Source organism: Thermothelomyces thermophilus, chromosome 7 (assembly GCF_000226095.1).
Source record: "Thermothelomyces thermophilus ATCC 42464 chromosome 7, complete sequence".
In the NCBI taxonomy this organism is placed as follows: domain Eukaryota; kingdom Fungi; phylum Ascomycota; class Sordariomycetes; order Sordariales; family Chaetomiaceae; genus Thermothelomyces; species Thermothelomyces thermophilus.
In genome coordinates this window covers 2800870-2825008 of record NC_016478.1, presented here as the reverse complement: position 1 = coordinate 2825008, position 24139 = coordinate 2800870, and the positions used below count along the sequence as shown (strand labels likewise).

At 58.8% G+C, this 24139-nt stretch overlaps 5 protein-coding genes across 5 annotated transcripts; 3 read left to right on the top strand and 2 right to left on the bottom strand.

Annotated features, from left to right (window-relative positions):
- Positions 1-247: 247 nt before the first annotated feature.
- On the top strand, positions 248-1801 carry MYCTH_2312668 (uncharacterized protein). The gene is made up of 4 exons (XM_003667106.1): positions 248-552; positions 853-1104; positions 1218-1311; positions 1400-1801. The coding sequence occupies exons 1-4, from the start codon at positions 542-544 to the stop codon at positions 1604-1606; spliced, it is 564 nt and encodes a 187-aa protein (XP_003667154.1). The 5' UTR covers positions 248-541; the 3' UTR covers positions 1607-1801.
- On the bottom strand, positions 1786-3666 carry MYCTH_2312667 (uncharacterized protein). Its single transcript, XM_003667105.1, has 2 exons — positions 3302-3666; positions 1786-3199 (listed from the first exon to the last, which is right to left on the bottom strand). Exons 1-2 carry the CDS (start codon positions 3335-3337, stop codon positions 1997-1999), a joined length of 1239 nt encoding a protein of 412 aa, XP_003667153.1. The 5' UTR covers positions 3338-3666; the 3' UTR covers positions 1786-1996.
- Positions 3667-8539: 4873 nt separating this feature from the next.
- On the top strand, positions 8540-15712 carry MYCTH_2312662 (uncharacterized protein). The gene is made up of 7 exons (XM_003667104.1): positions 8540-8825; positions 8885-8938; positions 8993-9033; positions 9087-9758; positions 9817-12506; positions 12573-15205; positions 15287-15712. The coding sequence occupies exons 1-7, from the start codon at positions 8692-8694 to the stop codon at positions 15441-15443; spliced, it is 6381 nt and encodes a 2126-aa protein (XP_003667152.1). The 5' UTR covers positions 8540-8691; the 3' UTR covers positions 15444-15712.
- A 748-nt stretch (positions 15713-16460) lies between these two features.
- MYCTH_2312661 (uncharacterized protein) lies at positions 16461-19800 on the top strand. The gene is made up of 3 exons (XM_003667103.1): positions 16461-16589; positions 16648-19236; positions 19406-19800. The coding sequence occupies exons 2-3, from the start codon at positions 16801-16803 to the stop codon at positions 19508-19510; spliced, it is 2541 nt and encodes an 846-aa protein (XP_003667151.1). The 5' UTR covers positions 16461-16589; positions 16648-16800; the 3' UTR covers positions 19511-19800.
- A 1045-nt stretch (positions 19801-20845) lies between these two features.
- Positions 20846-23281, bottom strand: MYCTH_2121672 (uncharacterized protein; the record flags this gene model as incomplete). The annotated part of the gene is made up of 3 exons (XM_003667102.1): positions 20846-22592; positions 22645-22744; positions 22807-23281. The coding sequence occupies 3 exons, from the start codon at positions 23279-23281 to the stop codon at positions 20846-20848; spliced, it is 2322 nt and encodes a 773-aa protein (XP_003667150.1).
- Between the last annotated feature and the right edge of the window lie 858 nt (positions 23282-24139).

The window sequence follows — 24139 nt, the reverse complement described above, 5'->3', positions numbered from 1 at the left end:
CACCCGAGCACTCGAGCGGCCATCCTCAAATTCTGTAATGAGGTATGCACGTAAGATGTTGTATGCCAGTGTACGAAATACATACGCAGTACACAGAAGCTTGGTTTGGCCGGGCCGCACATCCAAGCTCGAGCTCCAAGCCCTGAACGTCAAACCAAAGCCCAATTGCGGTCAGGGGTTGCGCTCGTTGATTTAATCGGATTGGGCAGCCATCGAGGTGCAGATTTGCATCACTTCAGACTGGACAACTGCATTGCCTTGGCCCTGCGTCGGCTTGTCCTCAATTGACCAATCTGCACGCCCCAAAATCTTGACACTTGGAACTAAAAGCTTGGCCAGTCCAGGCGGTGGGACAAAGGCGCGAACCTCCAACTGGACTAGTTAGTGACCTGTTCGCCATCACCACCGAACTACAATCTTTTCGGCTACACCTCCTTGTCGCCAAACAGATATCCCACCAGAGCGCCATGGAAAGATCATATCCGACAAGTAAAAACAACTAGCTGCCTTCTTTCTTCTACATACAACAACAGCGCTCGACATGGCTTCTCGGTAAGTTCCAGTGGTCGCATTCCCCCTATCCCGATAGCGTCACGCATCGCATCCCATGGGACGAGAACGACGACTCCACGTAACAACAACGCCAACCGGATTTCTCTGGCACGGGATATGCACGACTATAGATACCCGACCTGCTTCCCCGCGCGATCCTTATCCGCACGACGGGAGCCCTGCATATTGCCTTCTCTCAATCCAACAGCCACGACCAGCACGTCCCAAACCCCTTTAGCACTCGCATCATCCATCTCAACGAATAGATGGCGCGGCTAACCAGCCCATTTCGTCTTTCAGATTCGCCTCGTCCTCCCTCCATCAGCGCGACTCGCGCAGCGACTTGTTCAAAGGTTACACCGGCGGTTCGGCAAGCAGGCCAGTCAGCGCCAGCCCGAGCCGGCAACTACAACAGCAGCAATACTACGGCGGCAACGGGTACGGATATGGCGGGTACCAGCCAAGCGGCTCGACCGGGATCGGCGCGAGCGGGAGCAGCCATCTGGGCGTACCCGGGGGCGGAGGCTATCGGCCGGCCACGCCTAATCGCAAGTACGTCGTCGCCTGCCTTGCTTACTCCTTACTCTTTCGCATCCTTTTACCTCCCGCTGCGTGTGTGGTGGTTTGGAGCTGACCGTTGGGAATTTGTGTTGTGAGCGCCGTAGGGGCCAATATAGCGACGCCGTGCTCAATGAGCTCGAGAGCCAGAACGATCAGCAGGTGGAGGGCATCATGGGCAAGGTCAAGCTGCTGAAGGATGTCAGTCTCAGTCTCGGTCTCACGCGCTTGACGGGACACAGCACGGGGAAAACGGAGAGGAAAGCTAACAGCTTTGCGCAATATACAGATGACAATAGCGATTGGCGATGAGATCCGCGACTCGTCGGCCCTGGCGGAGAAGATGAACGAGGGCTTCGACCAGACGCGACTGCGGGTGGGCAGGACCATGAACAGGATGCTTGTCATGGCGGAACGGACGGGCGTCGGCTGGAAGGCGTGGCTCGCTTTCTTCGCGGCCGTCATCTTCTTGTTTATCTATGTCTGGCTGTTTTGACCCGGGGGGGGGGGGGGGTAGGGTAGTAGGCGTTCCTTTGATCGAAATGGGCCTTGGGAAACTTCCTTTTGGACCTTTTCTGCGCCGAGGAGGCTGGCTTGCGTTGGCGCTCGGAGTTGGGGAAACATGGCTGTCTTGGGCTCGGTTTCTCTGGGGTAAGTCTTCTAAGTCGGTGGTGTGTCACAGGCTCTTATGGTGATCATGACGGGGTTGATTTATGACTTAGAAATTTTGTAATGACGAACATGGATTGTGTCTTTTTCTTTTTCGCAAGTCTTGTTCTAATAGGACTAAAACCACAAGACCCCATTCCGAACGCCCAACCAATGCTGGTATCATGCTCTCCCCGTAAACCGATATAAACCCTCCATTTTTCTCCATTATCCTTAGCTAGTAATTACCCCTCCGAATATACGGACTGCTTCCCATTATGCTGCTGCCGTCCCTCGACAAGAGCCCGCTGATATCGAGGCTCGACCTCGGCGCTCCGCCACTCCTCCGAAGGCTGCTCCTGCCGTGGAGAATCTGTGAACTGCGGGCGTAACTGAGATCATGGGCTTCATCCTCACTGTCGAGTGAGGCGTCCGAGTCGGTGTGCTCATAGCCGCCGCTCTCTGCCACGGGGATGTCGTCGTCCAGATCCGCGTCCATGTCCATGTCGTGCGGCACTTGCCTCGGTAGCCGTGCCTGAGCACCCGACTGTTGGTACGCGGCCCCGCGAACAAGGTCTTCTTCCTCCAACATCTGGCTTCGCTCCTCTTCGACCGGCTCCTCATCGAAATCAAAGATGCTGTCGGACTGTCTTTGCAGGTAGTCGCTCTGCTCCCTGATCTCGCGCATGCGCGCCTCCGTGGCGCGGATACGTGCAATCTCCTGCCTCCGCTCCAGCTCGTCTTCACTAAGCTCCTCTTCACTCCCCCCCCGGTCCCCTTCTTCTTCATCTTCCTCCTCCTCCTCCTCCTCGACCTCCTCTTCGTCCTCTTCACTGCTGTCCTCGTCATCACTACCCCCGTCATATCCAAACCCCATCCCAGCATCCTCATCCGGGATATCAGCATCCAGATCCCTCCCGCCATCCAGGTCACCCTCTTCCCCCTCTTCCACCATCATATCATCCCCATCCATGCCAGCTGCCGCCGCCGCCGCCGCTGCGGCAGCCTCGGCCTCCGCATCCGCCAGCTCCTGCGCGAGCATCTCGCGGCGCAGCGCCTCGGCGTGCTCTTCGGCCTCGCGCTGCTCCTCGCGCATCTGGAACAGCGTCTTGGACACCCCGACCGGCTTCAGCCAGGTGCTGCCCAGGTTGGCCACGGCGGTGCGGCGGCGCTCCATCAGCTGCTCCTCGGCCTGCAGCCGGCCGAGCGTCGAGCGCTCGATGATCTGGGCGGCGGCGCTGGCCGAGTGGGCGCCGCCGTTGGCGTGCCGCGACCCGGCCGCCGCAGCGGGGTTCGTCGGGGCCGGCGTGTTCTGGGTCGGGTTTGCATTGCCGGGGGTTGTGGTCGTCGGGGCGAGGCCGTGGTCGGTTGCGCCCTGCGATGCGTCGAGGGCGTAGGGGGAGGAGGGGTTACGGCGGGAGGTGTACCAGAGGGAGTGTGACTGTTTTGGTTTTTTTTGGAAGTATTAGCGTTGGTCCCGGAGATTCGTTCTGAATTGGAGGGGCGTGTATCGAGTCGGGAAGAGATTGCGTGAGGCGCTTACGTCTCGCGGAAGGAACTCTGGGAGCGTAGTGAACATAGTTGCAACTGTAGCCGGCATGTGGAACAATGACCCGAGGAGAGGTCTGCCGGAGGTTGGCAGTATTCCGTACTTCGAATCGCTGCCAAGGTGTTGTAGTAATGGCAGATGATCGGTTACTAGTAAATTAAAAAGACATTGCAATTTTGGCGAGAAGCAGCGGCTCAGAGCGGGCGGCCATCACCTTCCGTGATTTCTGCTGGCCTGCGCGTCTGCAATGCTTTCCTTCGAGCCGTACTCGTGAGCCTTTTGATAGAGCGGGGAGTTTCCAGATGCACGGAGTCAAGAACGCGGTTGCCGCACGTTGTTTCGGCATCCCACCATCGCCATCGCGTGCGCGCGCCCACAGAAGCTCAAGCTCCCCACAATGCGCCTGCTGCGATACGGTCCGTGCACGATGCGGCTTCAATGTCCCAGCCGCCAAGCAGGGGCCTCCACATTCTCCAATTTTCATGGCCAGGCTGAGCCAGGGTCCGATGCCCTGAATAGTAATGGAATTCGGACAGCACTACTAATGCATGAAGTCGTGAAAACAACTTGCTATGATAGGCGTTGTATGGGGTGAAGATGTACATACAGTACATGCCCCCGCGGGAGGGGACCTTTTGCCAACTTTGAAGGAGCGGCAGTTACACGCAGAACCCTTCAAAGCAGACACGCGACAATGCTATGCCACACCGATTGGGGCTTGCATTGGGGCAATGGACAAATATGTTTTACAAACTGGGTGTTTGTCCAATTGACGGCCGAGGAAGTTGGATATCCCAATGCCCACCCCCTTGGCGTTCGCTGCCCTCACTCCCGTTCCTTCCGCTTCTGGTTTCCAGGGGTGAACAACTTTTAAATGGGTTACCAGGAGAGCGTTTTGAGTTCTTGTGAGGTAACGTGAATTGGAAATGCAGTTCCTGTCACACAAGTCGAAGCCGTTCCCACGTCTACCTTACCCTGACTTCCTCCATACTCCATAACCCGGCCGTCCCCGCCCGTCAAACTGTCAGTTCTGTGCTGAGACATGCGCGGAATGCAGGGAGGCAGTTTTCGTGCCCACCCACGCTAGTAGCCCAGGACCCATGGATGTTCGGGAGTTTTCGGAAGCAGCTTCAACCCACAAATACGATGCGAGCCTGGCCGGCGCCGATTGCGCTGGGCCAGCTTCCAACGCCATCGCCCGAGAATAACTAGTTAACCTGCCGTGGCGTTTCCGCTGCATCTTAATTGTCAGCAGCTCCGGGGAAATTTTTTTTGACTCTGGGCTATTGTGGGCTTGGCTAAACAGCCGAGAGCGCCATGATCTTCGCTATGAGCTGGCCAGCAGTCTTTCCATCCCCCCAGCACCAATGAGCACCGAGGTGCCGCCGATACCGGTCGATGCGATGAGACGCTTGGGGATTGCTGACCAGTGTTGCTGGCGATAATTGCACAGGCGACATGCTGCCATCCAACTTTCGTGGAGGTGGGGTTCGGGGCGTTTCATGCCAGGCAGCGGGAAGATATATTCATGCAGACCACCCATTAAAGAACCCCCCACACGAGGTGGATGCATACGTTAGGTAGCTAAGTTTTGCCCGAGGTGGTGAAGAAAAGAAGTCGTGCTCGCAGCCCATCGCACGTATAAAGCTCGATGGCAAGTAATGAGGACAGAGGCAGAAGTTCTTTTCGATATGACGTCCGGTGTACGCCAATCAGGTCAATTGAAATTCGTTCCCCTTCAAAATCCCAAAAAAGGCACCTCGGGTTTTGGGTAGCTTGCATGTTCTGGCACCCGGGGTTCTGTCACAGCACTCCTCTGGACCAGGGTAGTGTACCCCACCACTTCTTCGCCCGGCTGCTTGTTCCTCGGTTTCTGCGCAGAGAGCGCCAGACTCTTGGCTCCGTAGTCTGTGCATCCACCGCAACCAAGGCGAACCGTTCCCACACAGCCGCCACCCCATGCTTCCACTGCTTGGCGCTGATAAGCGAGCAAGATAAGGGGAGAATTACGAATCATGTGATTGGCTGGTACCGTCTCGCGGATTGAATAATTCTTTTGACAACACGCTTTCGACGTCGCGCCCACAGTAGGGCGGCAAAGGGCACAGATCCATCCCGCATGCTTGACCTCATTGCCTTTCCTTGATTAATACCCATATTAGTAGCCGTTAACAAGTTGGGACGCTACACGGAGACGAAGCGCCTCTGATGCGCCAAGGTGAGATCCGCTAGAAAGGCCACACAAAAAAGGGCCGGATTTCGGAACACTCCCCCTGTGGGCAACGTCCTGATAGCTTTATAAGATTGGGCATACGGAGGTACACCGACACATATTTTATCTCGTAAACCAACTGATAATGTCTTCTAGTTGTCCGTCTTGTTCCGAAAAGTATGCAAAAAAAAAATGCCCATCTCACTTGAAGGACCGACAGACAAGGTTGACACAGCGGACTCTTCTTGCGACTGGCGACATCGGCTGCTTGACTTAAAAAGCCAATCCGTCTGATTGGGCACAGGGCCGCGGAGGTTGACTCGAACTTCTGAACCCCGGTAATGCAGCAGGGATCTCAAACGTGCTGTGCATGCTGCGTCCGATGCTTGGATCTCGCGCTAACCATTTCCGTACGAGGGGTTGCAGCTTAGTGTGGGGTAAATTGTACATTCGCAGAGCCAGGACAACCAGGCTCAAGAACGCGACAACGTTGCTCTGATGGATTTAGCATATTTGACAGAATAGGTTGTCGCCTAATACAATCAGGCAAGCTGGGAACCTTGTGCATAGCTGCAGCTCGAGGAAAATTTGTACAGTACCATGGATGAATGACGGCAAAATGAATGTGGTTAGCGTGAAACCTTTAAAATTTGATGGTGTTGATCGAGTTCAACTCGGACAAGTGGACACTCATTTTCTGCGTTGAACTGTACGAAAAAAAAAGGGAGTGTGGCGACAAGAAGGGAAAGAAGGCACAAAAGAATGGGGAACACTAGGAATGAAGGCCCCAGGTAGCACGGGGAGAAGAAAAGAAACTTCAAAGAGGTATTGTAAGCTCACTACTACCCAGGTGATTCCATCTATAACAAGCCAATAGTTGCCCGTCTTCCTCATCCAGATTTCCTTAAAAAGGTTAATTGTTGACAAATACGATACATACATCCATTTCACGGCTCGAGAAGCGGGCGGGAAGGTGGACATTTTGAGGACCCGCCGCATTTCCATCTGCAGCCTACCCCACGAAAGGGCGGCAAGCAATTCCATGAATAGGCCCTGAGCTGTAGGAAGCCGTATCAGAGCAATGAGGTACCTAGTTTAGCCATGAGCCATCGGAGGGACAATGGCCGGGATTGTTCGTTGGAGACTCACCTGCCCGTGTGCTTTTGTTTCATTCGTACAGAGTTGTACTGAATGAATACTAATCTACCGCCTCGGAGCAGACCGGGGTCCACGGCGCACCCCCACCATCTTCGTGTGGGCTGCCATTGCCATCCAACCCATGTGCTTCAGCAAAACACTCTTATTACAACGTTTCTTGCGATTCGGTCGGAGCCGTTTACCCAGAACAAGTTGTACCGAGTCACTCCGGTTCGGCCGCCTAGCCCAGCCCATACCGATCCACACATGCCAACAGCAGATCTTCTGGGCATCTTCCCGCTCGCCAGGGTCTTGCGTCAGCTGCCAGAGCATCGCAGGTTAAAAAGTCGACTCGCCACTCCTCCCCAGCTGCGGCCTCCCTTTCCCCCCCTTCTTTCCTTTCATTTCCTCCGCCTCGCACATCCGGCATCGGCCTCGCGCTCGTCCCCGGGTCTGGCGTAGTTCAATAGTGTGCAACCGACTTCATTCGACAGTAACAATCAGGTCAAGAGGTGAGTGTCGACATCCGCTTCACAAGCAACACCATCCTTCCCCCCCCCGCCTAGCAGACAGCAAACTGCGATTCGGCATGTCCCAATGGCCCGGTCCCTCCTTCCCAGAAACCCAACACGCTCGACCCAAATGGTTCTGAGGCACGAAACATATCGACAAATGGGATTTGGCCGACCCGTCGCCCAACCGCTTGGAGCGAGGGGTCAGCAGGATCCTGCTTTCCCTACGCTAGCGTGCCACTCGGCCTGGAGAAATTACGTACTACAAGCAATTTCGTGAGAGAGGACAACGTGAACGGTCCATGGTGCCGTTCGATATGCAATCCGCGTCGGTCGCGCCAGAAGAAGCACGGGACAAACATTCGGGCGCTTGGGTTCAACCACACAACGAGCGTTGCGCTTGGTGTTCCCCGACCGGGACGAAACATGCTGAATTAGCATGTGTTCGAGACCCAAGGTTCCATTCAGGTGGGGGGTCCGCTTCCCCGCCGATCTCTTGGCTCAGGCCGCCCCTCCCTCGCGCCCCTCCACGCTCGAGTTCTTGGCTGCTGCGAAGCATCGTGTCGTACTCCAGCGGCAAATGCCTGCGGGCTATTCATACCAACATTGGCACGTTGGGGCTTCTTGTCGAATACGATATGGGTCCGGCGTCCTATCGGCGATGCTTCTTTGTCGCGCGTTGCACGATAAGGCACCGAGACCCTCTGTCGTCATCCCGCGTCGATTTGGGGGTATCGAGTGGGCACGCTCGAGAATTGACTGGCTGCGATCGCTTGCCATTGCATCACAGCTTAGATGGAGCCGCAAAGCTATCGGGAGCCGTCGAGCAGAGTGGGTGCCAGGCGAGCCAATACAACACCGGCGATACTGCAGCACTGGGATCCCTGCAACCATACCCTTTGCGGTAATTGGCTGCAAACCGGTCGTCGACACCCCGCTGAAAGCCGCCAAGAGGAGCTTGATGAAGGGACATATTGCGGTGTCCCTCAGAATGCCCTTCTCGAGGAGGGTTGACCGCTGGCAGGCGTCAATCAACGCCCCTTGAACCGAGGTTCGCCAAGGCGTTGACGGGCCCTGTCGCCCCCCCGTTTTCCACAAGATCTTCGGCAGTTGGGGATTTAGCCTTGCCGCCGTGTCGTGTCCTCCGACCTGGCGCTGCTTCACCGAGTTCCGTCTTCTTCTATCTCGAGACAGAGGAAGCGTGGCTCCTCCCCACATGGGTTTGCTTGCGTACCCGGGCTAAGGAGGGGGGGGGGGGGACCACGCGAGGTCACCGCTGTTCTGGGCCATGGGACTCGACGTCATCCCGTCTAGCATTGGACCGCAACATGTTAAACATTGTCTACTTCTCAGTTATATGAGCTGCTCGCGCTAATCTTTTCCTAACCTTGTCTAGATTCTTCCGTCGTTTCACCGGCCTCGACATCACTTTGTCTGTACGGACTTGGGCCACAGCAGTCAAAGCCAGCCGAGCGTTCCCATAAGTTACCTGTGCGGGCATCCATCGAAGAGCTTTGCCTAGCATGGGTGTCATCAAGGTCACTGAGGATTTTGATGACCGACAAGTACACCTTGATGCGGAGGCGGAGCAGTATCACCCCTATGAGTATCAAACAGAGAACAACGATTCCTGGGCCGGTGCCCTACCGGTGAAGCAGTATGTGTCACACCTGCACAGATCCCTTCTTGATGGCACGTCCACTCACTGGTAGCCAGGGGGTTGTATGACCCGTCTCTCGAGAAGGATGCTTGCGGAGTAGGCTTTGCCTGGTAGGTGCTTGGTTCACCCGCTCGTCAAGGCCTTCCCCGCTAACCCGTCAAAAGTCATATCAAGGGCAAGCCTAGCCACAAGATTGTCAGCGATGGTAGGCTTCTTCACCTTCTCCCGGGCGGGCGGCCGGAAACCTAACGTTCGCAGCACGGAACCTCCTCTGCAACATGACCCATCGCGGTGCGGTGGGGTCCGATGCACGAGATGGCGACGGTGCGGGTGTTATGACGTCCATTCCTCACAAGTTCTTCATCAAGAACTTTGAGCGAGAACAGGGAATCAAGCTTCCCCCTCTGGGCCAGTACGCTGTGGGGAACTTGTTCTTCAAGCCGGATCAGGAGACGTTGCACGAGTCGAAGCGGCAATTGGAAGATATTGCCGAGTCCTTGGGCCTGAGGGTCCTGGGATGGCGAGAGCCTCCCGTGGATTCTACTCTCCTTGGTCCCGCTGCTGCCTCCCGCGAGCCCATCATCCTCCAGCCTTTTGTCGTCTTGCAGTCCGCATACGGCACAGGCAACGCCCCAGAGACGACAGACCCGGAGAAGTTTGATGAGAGGCTCTTCGAGAGGCAGCTCTATGTCCTCCGGAAGCGGGCCACTCATACTGTCGGGCTTCAGAACTGGTTCTACATCTGCTCCCTTTCCAACAAGAACATTGTCTACAAGGGGCAGCTGGCGCCGATTCAGGTGTACCAATACTACCATGATTTGGTGAATGCCGATTATGAGGCTCATTTCGCCCTCGTGCACTCCCGCTTCTCTACCAACACGTTCCCTTCCTGGGACCGTGCCCAGCCTCTGCGGTGGGCGGCTCACAATGGTAAGCAGTAAAACGGACCCGGAGCGAGAAGTCGTAGGAATGCTAACGGTCTCGTCAGGTGAGATCAACACTCTCCGCGGGAACAAGAACTGGATGCGCGCACGTGAAGGAGTCATGCAGTCCGACGTCTTCGGTGACGAGCTGGAGCTGCTCTATCCCATCGTCGAGGACGGCGGCTCCGACTCCGCTGCCTTCGACAACGTGCTCGAGCTTCTGACCATCAACGGGGTGCTCTCTCTCCCCGAAGCCGTCATGCTGATGGTGCCTGAAGCTTGGCAGGGCAATGCACTGATGGATCCCAAGAAGGCCGCATTCTACGAATGGGCTGCCTGCCAGATGGAGCCATGGGACGGCCCCGCTCTCTTCACCTTCGCCGATGGTCGTTTCTGTGGTGCCAATCTGGACCGCAACGGTCTCCGGCCATGCCGCTTCTATGTCATGGACGATGACCGCATCATTTGCGCTTCGGAGGTCGGCACCATTCCCGTTGATCCTGAGCGGATCGTGCAGAAGGGTCGCCTCCAGCCCGGCCGCATGCTTCTCGTGGACACCAAAGCGGGACGCATCATTGATGACAGCGAGTTGAAGGCTGCTGTCTCGTCCCGTTGCGACTTTAGGAAGTGGCTCGATGAGAATCTGATCACGATGCCTGCGGTTGTCAACAAGGTGTCCGAAATCAAAGCCGACGCCCTGGGCCCGAAGCTTGATGACAAGAGGGTACAGGAGGATCCCTTGCTTCATGCTTTCGGCTACACCTTTGAGCAGGTTAGCCTTCTGCTTGCTCCCATGGCGTCGGACGAGAAGGAGGCCCTCGGCTCTATGGGCAACGATGCTCCTCTGGCATGCCTGTCGGACGCCCCCAAGCTGCTCTACGAATACTTCCGACAGCTGTTCGCGCAAGTCACTAACCCGCCCATCGACCCAATCCGCGAGTCGATTGTCATGTCGCTGGATTGCTATGTCGGTCCTCAGGGCAATCTCCTCGAGATGGATCCATCTCAATGCGGCCGGCTGCTCCTTGAGAGCCCCATCCTGTCCATTGAGGAGTTCAACGCCTTGAAGAACATGTCCGCACTCTACCCGGAATGGACCGTCAAGACCATCGACATCACGTTCCCGAAGGCCGAGGGTGTTCAGGGTTACATCAAGCACCTCGACTACATCTGCAACGAGGCCACTGCGGCCATTGAGGCACGAGACCGCATCATTGTCCTGTCTGATCGGAACACGTCCAAAGACCGGGTTGCGGTCTCCGCTCTTCTTGCCTCCGGCATGGTTCACCATCACCTCGTCTCCAACAAGTGGCGTTCCATGGTTGCGCTTGTCGTCGAGACCGCCGAGGCCCGCGAAGTGCACCACATGTGTGTCTTGCTCGGCTATGGTGTGGACGCTATCAACCCTTACCTGGCCATGGAGTGCATCCTGAAGCTCAATCGCGAAAAGCTGATCAAGAAGAACCTCTCGGACGAGGCGCTTATCCGGAACTACAAGCATTCGTGCGACGGCGGTATCCTCAAGGTCATGAGCAAGATGGGTATTTCAACTCTCGCGAGCTACAAGGGCGCCCAAATCTTTGAGGCCCTCGGTGTCGATGACAGCGTCGTCGACCGCTGCTTCCGCGGCACCGCATCCCGGATCAAGGGTGTCACGTTCGAGCTCATTGCCGAGGACGCGTTCCGCTTCCATGAACGTGGCTTCCCTTCGCGCCCGACGGTCTCCGTGTCGGCCCTTCCCGAGTCCGGCGAATACCACTGGCGTGACGGGGGTGAGGCGCACATCAACGATCCGATCTCCATTGCCAACTTGCAAGATGCGGTCCGTACCAAGAACGACAAGTCGTACGAGGCTTACTCCAAGTCGGAGTATGAGCAGATCAAGTCCTGCACGCTCCGCGGCATGCTCGACTTCAAGTTCGAGGAGTGCACGCCCATTCCGATTGACCAGGTTGAGCCGTGGACCGAGATCGTCCGGCGTTTCTGCACCGGCGCCATGTCGTATGGCTCCATCTCGATGGAATCTCACTCCACCCTCGCCGTCGCCATGAACCGCCTCGGCGGCAAGTCAAACACCGGCGAGGGTGGCGAGGACGCAGAGCGTTCTCAGCGGCTGGAGAACGGCGACACCATGCGCTCGGCTATCAAGCAGGTCGCTTCCGGACGCTTTGGCGTGACGTCTGCTTACCTCGCCGACTCGGACGAGCTGCAGATCAAAATGGCACAGGGCGCTAAGCCGGGCGAAGGTGGCGAGCTTCCCGGCCACAAGGTGTCAAAGTCAATTGCGCGGACCCGCCACTCGACACCTGGCGTCGGTCTGATCTCCCCGCCGCCGCACCATGATATCTATTCGATTGAGGACCTGAAGCAGCTTATCTATGACCTCAAGTGCTCCAGCCCTCGGTCGCGCGTGTCGGTGAAGCTGGTTTCGGAGAGTGGTGTCGGCATCGTCGCGTCTGGTGTCGCCAAGGCCAAGGCGGATCACATCCTCATCTCTGGCCACGATGGTGGTACCGGTGCCTCCCGCTGGACGGGCATCAAGTACGCCGGTCTGCCATGGGAGTTGGGATTGGCCGAGACGCACCAGACTCTGGTGCTGAACGATCTCCGTGGCCGTGTCGTCGTTCAGACTGACGGCCAGCTGCGGACCGGTCGCGATGTAGCTATCGCCTGTCTGCTCGGTGCTGAGGAGTGGGGCTTCGCGACGGCTCCCTTGATTGCCATGGGCTGCATTATGATGCGCAAGTGTCACTTGGTAAGCTATTTTCGGGTGCCCTCACTCGCGCGCTCTTGGAAATGTGAAGCTGACTTTGAGATTCAGAACACCTGCCCTGTCGGCATTGCCACCCAGGACCCGGAGCTCCGCAAGAAGTTCACCGGCACGCCTGAGCATGTCATCAACTTCTTCTACTATGTGGCCAACGAGCTTCGTGCCATCATGGCCAAGCTCGGTTTCCGGACAGTCAACGAGATGATTGGCCACGCCGAGGTTCTCAAGGTCCGCGACGATATCAAGAGCAAGAAGACAGCCAACATCGACCTCTCGCTCATCCTCACTCCCGCCCACAAGCTGCGGCCGGGAGTCGCGACCTTCAATGTTCGGAAGCAGGATCACCGCCTCTATGTTCGCCTGGACAACAAGCTGATCTCCGAAGCGGAGTTGACGCTCGACAAGGGCCTTCCCTCCCGCATCGAGTGCGACATTGTCAACACCGACCGCGCCATGGGCACGTCCCTGTCTTACCAGATTTCCAAGCGGTACGGAGAGAATGGGCTGCCTATGGACACTGTCCATGTCAACATCAAGGGTTCTGCCGGTCAGTCGTTCGGCGCATTCTTGGCCCCCGGTGTCACGCTCGAACTGGAGGGTGACGCGAATGACTACGTTGGCAAGGGCTTGTCCGGAGGTCGTTTGATCATCTACCCGCCGCGGTCCTCCGTCTTCAAGTCCGAGGAGAACATCCTGATTGGCAACGTCTGCTTGTATGGTGCCACCTCTGGCACTTGCTTCTTCCGTGGCGTTGCTGCGGAACGGTTCGCCGTCCGTAACTCGGGTGCCACGGCGGTTGTTGAGGGTGTTGGCGACCATGGGTGCGAGTACATGACGGGCGGTCGCGTCGTCATCCTCGGCAGCACCGGCCGCAACTTCGCTGCCGGTATGTCTGGTGGTATCGCATATGTTCTCGACGTCCAAAAGGACTTCCTCTCCAAACTCAACACGGAGATGGTTGAGGCTGGCAAGATCGAAGACCCTGAGGAAATTGCCTTTGTTCGCGGCCTCATCGAGGATCACCACCACTACACGGGCTCTGAACTTGCGGCCCGCATTCTGGTTGACTTCACCCAGGCCCTCAAGCGCTTCGTCAAGGTCCTCCCCATTGACTACAAGCGCGTCCTCGAGGAGGAGGCGGCCAAAGCGGCCGAGGCTAAGCGGGCCCAGTACAACCTCCCGGTTCTCCCCACCGTCACGCCCAAGAAAGAGGAGAAGAAGGAGAAAGCAGCCAAGCTCCAGGATATCGAAGAGAGTGTGAGGGACGACGCGGCTGACAAGAAGAAGGCACTTGTCCTGGACAAGACTCGCGGCTTCATGAAGTACCATCGCCGGTCAGAGAAGTACCGCAACCCGAAGACGCGGACGAAGGACTGGGCCGAGCTGTCGCAGAGACTGAACGAGGACGAGCTCAAGTACCAGTCCGCTCGTTGCATGGACTGCGGTGTCCCCTTCTGCCAGTCAGACACCGGGTGCCCCATCTCCAACATCATTCCCAAGTGGAACGAACTGGTGTTCCAGAACCAGTGGCGCGACGCCTTGGATCGCCTCCTTATGACCAACAACTTCCCCGAGTTCACCGGCCGCGTCTGCCCTGCTCCCTGCGAGGGCGCGTGCGTTCTCGGCATCAATGAGGACCCGGTCGGTATCAAATCGATCGAGTGTGCCATCATCGACCGTGGCTTTGAGATGGGCTGGATGGTGCCGAACCCACCCAAGGTGCGCACTGGCAAGAAGGTTGCCATCATCGGGTCTGGTCCCGCCGGTCTCGCGGCCGCCGACCAGCTCAACAAGGCGGGTCACACCGTCACCGTCTACGAGCGCGCCGACCGGCCGGGCGGCCTGCTGATGTACGGCATTCCCAACATGAAGCTCGACAAGCGCATCGTCAAGAGGCGCACCGACTTTATGGCGGCCGAGGGTGTCATTTTCAAGACGGGTGTTACCATCGGCGAGGACATCAAGCTCATGGATCTCAAGGCGTCCAACGACGCGGTCATCATCGCGACGGGCGCCACCGTCGCGCGCGATCTCCCGATTCCGGGCCGCAACCTCGAGGGCATCCACTTCGCCATGGAGTTCTTGCACAAGAACACCAAGTCGCTCCTCGACTCGGAGCTCGCGGATGGCGCGTACATCTCGGCCAAGGACAAGCACGTCGTGGTCATCGGTGGCGGTGATACGGGCAACGACTGCATTGGTACGTCGGTGCGGCACGGCGCCAAGTCGGTCATCAACTTCGAACTGCTCCCGCAGCCGCCGCCGGAGCGGGCGCGCGACAACCCGTGGCCGCAGTGGCCGCGCATCTACCGTGTCGACTACGGCCACACGGAGGTTCGCCAGCACATGGGCAAGGACCCGCGCGAGTACTGCATCATGTCGGAAGAATTCGTGGACGACGGCAACGGCAGAGTCAAGGGTATCAACACGGTGCGCGTCGAATGGACCAAGTCGGCCTCGGGCGGCTGGGAGATGAAGAAGATCGAGGGCTCGCACCAGTTCTTCCCGGCTGATCTTGTGCTCCTGTCCATGGGTTTCGTCGGCCCCGAGGGCAGAGTGCTGGGCGACGAGATCGAGAAGGACGCGCGCAAGAACGTCAAGACGGCGCCGGGCAAGTACGCCACGAACGTTGATGGCATCTTTGCCGCAGGTGATTGCCGCAGGGGCCAGTCGCTGATTGTTTGGTAAGTGATAGATACCGTTCACGGCACCCCGGCATGGACGTAGCGAAGAAGCACTGGATGCTGACAGAGAGATTCTTTCAGGGGCATCAACGAGGGTCGCCAGGCTGCGCGCGAAGTCGACCTTTACCTTGAGAAGTGCACCAACTTGCCCGTGACGGGCGGCATTGTCAAACACACCGCTGAGGAGGTGTTTGCTGCCGCTAGCAGAGCCGCAGCGGTCGACCCGGTCTCTGCTTGAGCAGTGTCTTGTTTGCGCACGCACTGCCTCATGGCTGAGTTTGAATAAACGATGAGGATAAGACATGGTTTGGTTTCGGGACACCTTTTTTTTGTCTTTACTTATGGCATGGTTATATGATGGGGGGGAAATATAGGCATTGTTTCTGGTCCGGGGTTCTCTTTTGTTTTGAAATCAATCCGGCGAAAGATAGCATCATCGGCAGTCGCATCGGTCGGTCAGTCAGGGATCGGTTGGCTGGGAGGAGCAAAGCTGGAATCCTGAGGGTGATGATGCATTGGACACGGAAATTACGCGCTCAGCATTGTAAGTCTATTTGGAGAAGATTGTTTGTGCTCATTATTATTCTTCTTGTAGAAAGACAACTCTGCTATGCGCGTCGCCGCATCAACCGAACGGTGGTTCCAGGAGCGGGAGACTTCCTGGATTGATTGGCCCGCACACAGCCCTGATTTGAATGAACCCCATTGAACACGTTCGGTCACCTCTTGAATGGAGGCTCGCTCGGATGCACATGTATATTGATTTCGTTTGGAGATGTTGACCAGGAATGTTTTTGCCGAATTTCACATTGTTATGCTCCTCGACTCTCTCGGTTCTTTTGTGCGCATCTGTGTAGGTATTCTGCACATATTTAGTTTTACACAGTGGTTAGGCGTAGTACACCATTCCTGCAGGGTAGGCGGTGCGTGCTCTGTAGCTGTAGCAATAGGAAGTCGTGCTGCTAGAGCAGTGCTGTGGTGTCCTAAACTAGTGTATACACAGTAAGTCAAGACCCCTAACACTTGTGGCTTTCACAACCGTTATTAATGACGAAGCTCACTGCGAGCCGTGCTAGGAGGGGGCTATCCAGTTTCAGCCACGTGGGGCATTGATTGGGCAATGGCAACAGCTAGGAAGCCCGCATGTCGGGGGTAGGGCAGGGTTTGGGAGATCTGCTGTGTTGGGGGTGTGCGTGGGGCAGAATTGGGGCGACCAAGCAAAGCATGGGGTGTAGTGTACCGTGTAGGGTACGAAGCGATGACGAGAGTGGTATCCGTCCTCCCGACCACAGCTTCGCATCGCCCTCCGGTTGCCACCTTTGCCCGTCTCGCATCGACAACGCCATCGACAACGCCGGCGCCCCAATTGCCGATTGTGCGTACGGTAGGTGTGACGGTGACTTGGATCCTCAAAGAGCGTTTACATAGCTAGTTCTGGACAGTTCTTATCGTCATCGCGCATTGCACACGAACAAGCACACCCACGCACACACCCACGCACACAACCACACCCACACCCACACGCACGCGCACACGACGACTGCACACCCTCGTCCTGCTCTGGCGCAGTTGCTGCACCTTAGGTACCTTTGAGGATGCGCTTCGGCAAGACACTCCGCCAATCGGTCTATGCGCCCTGGGCGGACAAGTACATCGATTATGCCAAGCTGAAGGGCATCTTGCGCGAGGACAGGTTCGACGACGAGGACGAGCCATGGACCGAGGACGACGAGAATCGCTTCTGCGACGAGATCTTCAATGTGCAGCTCGAGAAAGTCGCCCAGTTCCAGGCTGAGAAGGTCGATGACCTGCGCCGCCGCGTGGACAGCGCATTCGAGAAGCTCAAGGAGCTGCCCGCCGCCCCCGACGCCGCCGCCGCCGCCGAGGAAGGCCAGCCGAAGAGGCCCGCTGTCGACCCCGGGCAGCTCAAGGAGCTCGAGGGCGAGCTCGACACCATCACCAACGAGATCAAGGAGCTGCAGAAGTACAGCAACCTCAACTACACGGGATTCCTCAAGATTGTGAAGAAGCACGACCGGAAGCGCGGCGACCGCTACAAGATCCGCCCCATGATGATGCTCAGCCTGTCGAGGCGGCCCTTCAACTCGGAGCAGGCCTACCGGCCGCTGCTCAACAAGCTGTCGCTCATGTACTTTGCCATCCGCCAGCAGCTCGAGGAGCCCGGGTCGGCCGACGGCTACGGTTACCCCGTCGATCCCGACAGCCAGCCGGAGATGCACAACGGCGAGAGGTACACGGCGCACAAGTTCTGGGTCCACCCGGACAACCTGCTCGAGGTCAAGACGTACATCCTCCGCCGCCTGCCCGCCTTGGTCTACAGCGAGCAGTCGGCCAACGAGGTGGACGGGCAGCAGGATCCGACCATCACGTCTCTCTACTTCGACAACCCCCGGTTCGACCTCTACCTGAACAAGGTCGAGCGGAAGACGGAGGCGTCGTCGGTGCGCCTGCGCTGGTACGGCCAGCTCAGCTCGCGCCCGGACATCTTCCTGGAGCAGAAGCTGGTCCACGACAACGGCAGCAGCGAGGAGCGCAAGTTCGTCATCAAGGAGAAGTACGTCAAGCCGTTCCTGGACGGCGAGTACGGGATGGAGAAGTCGGTGCAGAAGATGGAGAGGACGGGCCGGACGGCCGACGACGTGGCCGCCTTCAAGTCGACCGCGGACGCCATCCGCGACTTTGTGCGCGCCAACAAGCTGGAGCCGCTGCTGCGGGCCAACTACAAGCGCACCGCCTTCCAGAAGCCGGGCGACGACCGCGTGCGCATCTCGATCGACACCGACATCGCCTTCATCCGCGAGGACACGCTCGACCGGGCCCGGCCCTGCCGCGACCCGAAGAGCTGGCACCGCGCCGACATCGACGACGGCAACATGACGTACCCCTTCGGCAACATCAACCAGTCCGAGGTCTCCCGCTTCCCCTACGCCGTCCTCGAGGTCAAGCTGAGGGAGGACGGCCGGGGCAAGCGGCCGTCCTGGGTCGAGGACCTGATGGGCTCCCACCTCGTGCACCCCTGCCCGCGCTTCTCCAAGTTCGTCCACGGGACGGCCTGCCTGTTTGAGGACTACGTCAACCGGCTGCCCTTCTGGCTCTCGGACCTCGACACCGACATCCGCAGGGACCCCCAGGTCGCCTTCGAGGAGGAGGAGTCGCGGCGCGCCCAGCGGGCCGAGAACGAGCAGGTGGTCGGCAGCCTCCTCGGCACCAGGGTCGGCAGCGGCGGCGGCGGCGGCGGCGGCGGCGGCGGCTTCGGCTCCTACAAGCCCTCGCGCAGCTCGCCCGTCGCCAAGTCTTACCTCGCCGACCGCGCCGCGGCCGACGCGTCCCTCGCGCGGACCCCCTCCAAGTCGGCGGCAGACTTTGCCCGCCGGAGAAGAAGCAGCGCAGCCACGGCCGCCGGCCACGCGGACGAGACGGGCGAGCCGAGCACGGCCCGCGGCGGCCGGCCGGAGCGCCAACAACCGCCAGACGAGCAGGAGAGCCGCCGCGGCCTCAACTACGGCACCCTCTCGTCCGTCTTCCCGAGCTTCTCCTCCCTATCCAAGTACGCGCGGGCCAAGCAGGCCCGCGAGGGCGCGCGGCGGGGCAGCCTCGCGTCGTCGTCGTCGACGTCGTCGTCGGGCGGGGGGAGGCCCTCCTCGCTCCCGCCCGGGGTGGTGGAGCCGACCGAATGGATCAAGAACGCGGGCCCGCTGCAGATCGAGCCCAAGGTGTGGCTGGCCAACGAGCGCACGTTCCTCCGGTGGCAGCACGTGTGCGTGCTGCTCGGCGGCCTGGCCGTCAGCCTCTACACGGCCGCCGCCGCCCGGGGCAACGCGCTGGCCCGGGCCGTCGGCGCCGCCCTGCTCGCCGTCGCCGTCTTCGCCGGCGCCTGGAGCTACTGGGTCGTCGTCCGCCGCCGCAACATGATTGTCCAGCGCAGCGGCAAGGATTTCGACTTCCTCTTCGGTCCCCTCGTCGTCAGCTTCGCCCTCGCCGTCGCCCTCGTCGTCAACTTTGTCCTGGCGGTGAGTTGCCCCCCCCCCCGGCCCCCCCTTTTGCAATTTATCGTACTTGCTATACCATGCCTACCTAGCATTCTGTGCTCTTTTATTTTTAAATTTTATTTCTATTTTTGTTTTATATCTCTCTCCCGGTAAGCGGTTCTGGAAGGTCAGTGCTGACTCGTCTTGGCAGTACCGTCGGGCTTTCGAAGAGGGCGTGCTCGGTGATGGTGGCGGCCGGCCCGTGATGGGAGCCAACGAAAGCGTAGGTGGGGAGATGGGTGAGTTGCGGATATGAGTTGGCGGCGTGAGCTTTTGTTGGTTGGAATGAGAAGATGGGTGCGGTAACTAGATAGATAACCTGAGTTCGATGGGAAAAAAGTGCGAGATTGGGCACGGCAACAAGGGGGGGCGGGCGTACTTATGGGTTCTCGGTCGAGGATTCTATCGGCTTGTTCATCTCATCATAGGTATCACGGTAGCGGGCATAATGGCTTTTGGTTAGGGACTACGCTGCAGTTTCCGTGTGTGTCAGCAGTTTGAAGAAGATTCGAGGGCGCTCACCCAAGGTCGGCAGTCGTCTGGACTTTGTCATGCGATATCCGTTTCATAAGGAGGCAACATCATCACGAGACGAGCAGGATGTATGCTTACGGTGGATTTAGTTGGCTAAGGTTGACTTAAACAACGTCTTCTGTAGTAGTCATCATAACATCGTCATCATCATTCGACAGCTGGCTTCATCACCCTGTGCTGTACGTACATAAAAGAACCACGACAACCAAGTCAGTCAAAAAGCCCTCCCACCGCCCGTCGCCGGCCACTACTACCGCTTCCTTCCAACCAACAACAGCGCCATTCGACATCTGCCACTCCCTTATGTATATAACCCACCGGTCCGGGTAAGTTCACAACAGAGCCTCCGACCAAGAACCCTAGCAGAATGGTTCCAGCGCCAAGTGAGAAGGAAAAAGAAGAAAGAATAAAGGAACAGCGACAACGTCTGGAAGCAGGCCGCGCACAACACCCTCGACAGCGATCCTGTAAATCTCGTATGCACATACAGTCCAGCAGTCCAATCCGCTTCTAAACGGTGCCCCTCAAGTGCTGGCCACATCCATACAACGTGCCGTCTCTTTCCTGTCTTTTTCTGTTTCCATGTCATTCGTGCGAAGCCTCGTCAGAAAAAAAAAAAGTCGTTTGGGTCATCAAGGGTGGTCATCAAACCAAGCACATGGCAGGGGGCAAGGGGCCATCGCAATCTAGGCACACTCCCTCTGGACATCCGAGAGTTCCGTCCTGTCCGCCCAGACTCACTCACTCACTGCCAGGCCCGGCCGGTTATAGGATGGGTAGGGAAGAGAAAACAAAGGAAACGAGATAACAAAGGGAAAAAAGGAAAAAGAAAAAAAAAAAAAAAAGAGAAACCAAACAAGATGAACTCCAGCGCCACACCCGTCCAGTTCTCCGGCTGTGGCCAACCTCGGCTGCTGCAGTTTGCCAAACGACGTCGGCACGAAATGCCAGCGCCGAACGGTGACAAGAGAGGGAGATGGATAGAGAGACGAAAAGAGGAGAAAGAGAGAAAGAGGAAAGGAGATGGGGGAGAAGACAGAAGAAGACCGGGAGTGAATCATGACCCCCAAACAGGGATATTCTCCACGTCCACGTCCACGTCCCCGCCGAGCCCAGAGTCGCGGTTGGCCGCCTTGGCCTCGTCTCCCCCCCTCTCCGCCTCCTCTTCCCTCTCCATCTTCTTCATCTTCTTGGCCGCCTCCCCGCCGCTATTCGCCGCAGGCCCCACGACGACGACGGCGGCGGGCGCGGGCGGCGCCAGCGCAGCCATGGCGTCGCAGAACTCGCGCGGGATCCGCGGCACCAGGGGGATCCCCTGGTTCGGGTCCGGCACCACGCTCAGCGGCCTCTCGTCTTTGTCTTCATGCTTGTGCCCGTGCCCGTGCCCGTGCCCGTGCCCGTGTGGCTGTTTATCATGCGGACCCCACTCCGCCTCCGCCTCCGCCTCCGTCTTTCCATCCTCCTCTTCCAGTGACATGATGTCGCTCTCGGAAGTGCTGACGACGCGCACGCTGCGCCGGACGTCCGTGAGGAATGCCGCCGGGGGCGGGGTGAAGTTCCCGCGAGGCTTTGGCGGTCTCTGCCCGAGGGCGCTGGACATTTGCTCCGGCTCCGGCTCCGGCTCCCGCTCGCGGTGCGCCCCGTCCTGCTGCTGCTGCTCCTCCGGTTCGTCGATCATCATGGCATCCGGGTCGGCTTCAACTGCACTGGCCGACAACGGTCGCTCCGAAAAGGGCCGCCTCCGGGCGAGTCCGAGGATGCGTCGGCGCCCGCCATAGTTGAGCTTAATTAGCCTACCACCAGGCCGGATCGACGTGTTGTCGTCGTCGTTGTCATCGTCGTCGTCGCCGCCGCCGAACTCCTCGATCGACGGCGGGGAGGTGAAGGCGCTAAATATCGAAGAGGTTGGCGACAGAGGGCCGGAAGGATTCGGGGATGTCGACGGGCGAGGCCGTCCGAGAGTGCCGAATTCGTATTGGGAGGATTTCTTCCTTGCCCCTGTCAAGTCAATCGACAGCCGCGATGCCGAGTGACGCAGCTTCTTTACGAGCTTTCTGGTGACGATCTCGGCGTCGCCCGCCAGGTCTATCGACGCCCCGCGCTTGGTGCCGCGATTCGGGGACGACATACTGGCCGGCTTCCCCCACGAAGAGCCCCTAGGCGGAGGGGGAGGGGCCATGCTGCCGCGTATCGGCGACGATAGAGGCACGGTCGGCGTCGGCGTCGGCCTCTGTTGCCGTACGGCAGCCATGTGGTCGGCAAACGACTTTCCCGGTGCCGAGGCGGCATTTTGGGGCGCGGCCATGTGCTCCGCAAACGACCGGGTCCCGTTCGACGCCGCGGCGGCACCGCCCGTCCGCAGAGGATGCCGCAGAGGATGCCTGCCTCCCCGAATCGCATGGGCCTCGAAGAATCCCGAGGCCATCAGATTCTTGTAGCTCTCCAGCACCTCCTCGCGACTCGGGTACCCGGCCATCCCCGCCCCGGAACCACTGGCCTTTTCCTCCCGCCCCATCAGCCTCTCCTTGTCCTTCTCCCGGTCGACCTTCCGCTGCTCGGATCCGCCGCCACCAACCATCGAACTGACGACCCGGCCGATGCTCCCCGACGACTTCGACTTGCTCAGGTGCAGCTTCTCGCGGACCCCATCCCAGAGCGGGGCGAGGAAGCTCGTCTTCTTGACAACTCCACCACCACCACCACCACCACCGCCGCCGCCCCTCTGCTGAGTAGTAGTCTCCTGCTGGACCGCCGAAGCACTCGCCGCCGGAGCCGACGACCGGATCCAACCGCCCGCCACACTCCTCGGCCGGCGCAGCCCATACCTGCTCGTCGACGTCATCCCGCCGCCGCCACCCGTGGTGCCATACCCTCCCGTCATCCCCTTCGCGAGGAAGCGCCGGCCGCCCGCAACGCCCCACTCCTCCCCCCACCCGTGCCCGTGCCCGTTCCCATTCTCGTCCCCGTCCTCGTCTGCATCATCAGCAACAACACCGCGCCCCGTCCCTCCCCTCCCACGGCCGTCCACCTCGCGCCCGCGATCGTCGTCATCATCATCATCATCATCATCATAATCGTCGAGCCCCAGGAACCCCGGCGGCGGGGCGGTCGACACCCGGTCGTTCATGGACCCCTCGACGAACCGGCTCTGGCCCGTCAGCACGGCCGCGGACGCCGAGAAGCCGCGTGGCGAGAGCGGCGGGCGGGCCGACGGGGGGGCCGACCTGAACCCGGAGGACGCGGACGCGGACGAGAACGAGGAGACGGGGTGCGCAGAGGCCGGGTGCGGGGAAGCCGCTGCGGAGGGGAAGGCCGGGCCCGGGCCCGCGCTCCAGGCGAGATCGCTGGCGGTGGCGGCGCCGGCGCCGAGGCTTCCCCTTCCCCCTGGCCACGGAGCGGGCGGCGGTGGTGGCGGGGGAGGGATGTCGCTCGTCTGGATATGTGGGAGGCTCAGGTTGTGCTTGTGTTGGAGGCGTTGGCGAAAGGAGGCCATCTCGGCTGTCTAAATCGGTTTATGCGGGTTGCTGAGTGCCGCGGTTGCATGTAGGTAGATGATGATGAATCCTGCCTTTCTCTCGCACTCTCTCCTCTTCCTTTTGTTGCTGCTCGTATATCTTGACACTGTACTCGTGGTAGGTACTCTGCGTAAAATAAATTTCTCTCTTTGCTGTGGCAGTGCGATGCCGCTCCTTGGTGTTTTGTCCTGAAATGCTCCGCGCTTGCTTGCAGCCGAGTTCAGGGACCCGGGTTGTTTTGTTTACTTCCGCCGGGCGGAGTGCCCGGCAACGGACAACTGGAAATCACCGCCCGCCAAGACCGGATGCAATTTCCGTCTTCCCAGGCAGCGACAACAACAGCAACAATAAAGGCATGTAGAGTGGTGAGCGATGCGCTTGTTTCAAACTGGTGCGAACGCTGTGCAAGACAATGGCAGCGAAAGTGGGAAGGAAAGCGGCCACTCAGCGGGCATTTGCCTGTTTTTTTTTTCTTTTTTCTTGGGCGTTGCCTTGGCCCACTGTTCCCCAGATTGGCCCGTCCACACCCTGCCGCTGGCCGACCGGGCAACCGCAACGGCCCGCTTGCAAGGGAGGAGCAAGGCACAGCAGGGACCGGCCAATCACACAACACTGCTGCTACGCAGTACTCCGACAAACCAAGGCAACAAACGACCATCGGAACTTCTGGCGAGACTGCAGAGTACCATTGAAATCAACCTTCTAACTCCAACGTAGATACACATCCTGAAGATAGAAACTAAAAAAGAGCCCAGAGATTAGACTCAGGCCTAAGCCGAATCCAACAGAGAAAGAGCCAAAAGTGCTGCTTTAGTTTGTACCAAGCAATAGGAACC

Bases quoted from the DNA above. Each gene is read 5' to 3' on its own strand.
- MYCTH_2312668 (XM_003667106.1), top strand. The intron at 1,105-1,217 runs GTACGTCGTCGC...TGAGCGCCGTAG, and splicing joins CCGGCCACGCCTAATCGCAA to GGGCCAATATAGCGACGCCG. The intron at 1,312-1,399 runs GTCAGTCTCAGT...CGCAATATACAG, and splicing joins AGGTCAAGCTGCTGAAGGAT to ATGACAATAGCGATTGGCGA.
- MYCTH_2312662 (XM_003667104.1), top strand. From the start codon at position 8,692: ATGGGTGTCATCAAGGTCACTGAGGATTTTGATGACCGACAAGTACAC. The intron at 8,939-8,992 runs GTAGGTGCTTGG...ACCCGTCAAAAG, and splicing joins TGCGGAGTAGGCTTTGCCTG to TCATATCAAGGGCAAGCCTA. The intron at 12,507-12,572 runs GTAAGCTATTTT...TTTGAGATTCAG, and splicing joins TGATGCGCAAGTGTCACTTG to AACACCTGCCCTGTCGGCAT.
- MYCTH_2312661 (XM_003667103.1), top strand. From the start codon at position 16,801: ATGCGCTTCGGCAAGACACTCCGCCAATCGGTCTATGCGCCCTGGGCG. The intron at 19,237-19,405 runs GTGAGTTGCCCC...TCGTCTTGGCAG, and splicing joins TCGTCAACTTTGTCCTGGCG to TACCGTCGGGCTTTCGAAGA.
- MYCTH_2312667 (XM_003667105.1), bottom strand. From the start codon at position 3,337: ATGTTCACTACGCTCCCAGAGTTCCTTCCGCGAGAC. The intron at 3,200-3,301 runs GTAAGCGCCTCA...AAACCAAAACAG, and splicing joins CAGAGTTCCTTCCGCGAGAC to TCACACTCCCTCTGGTACAC.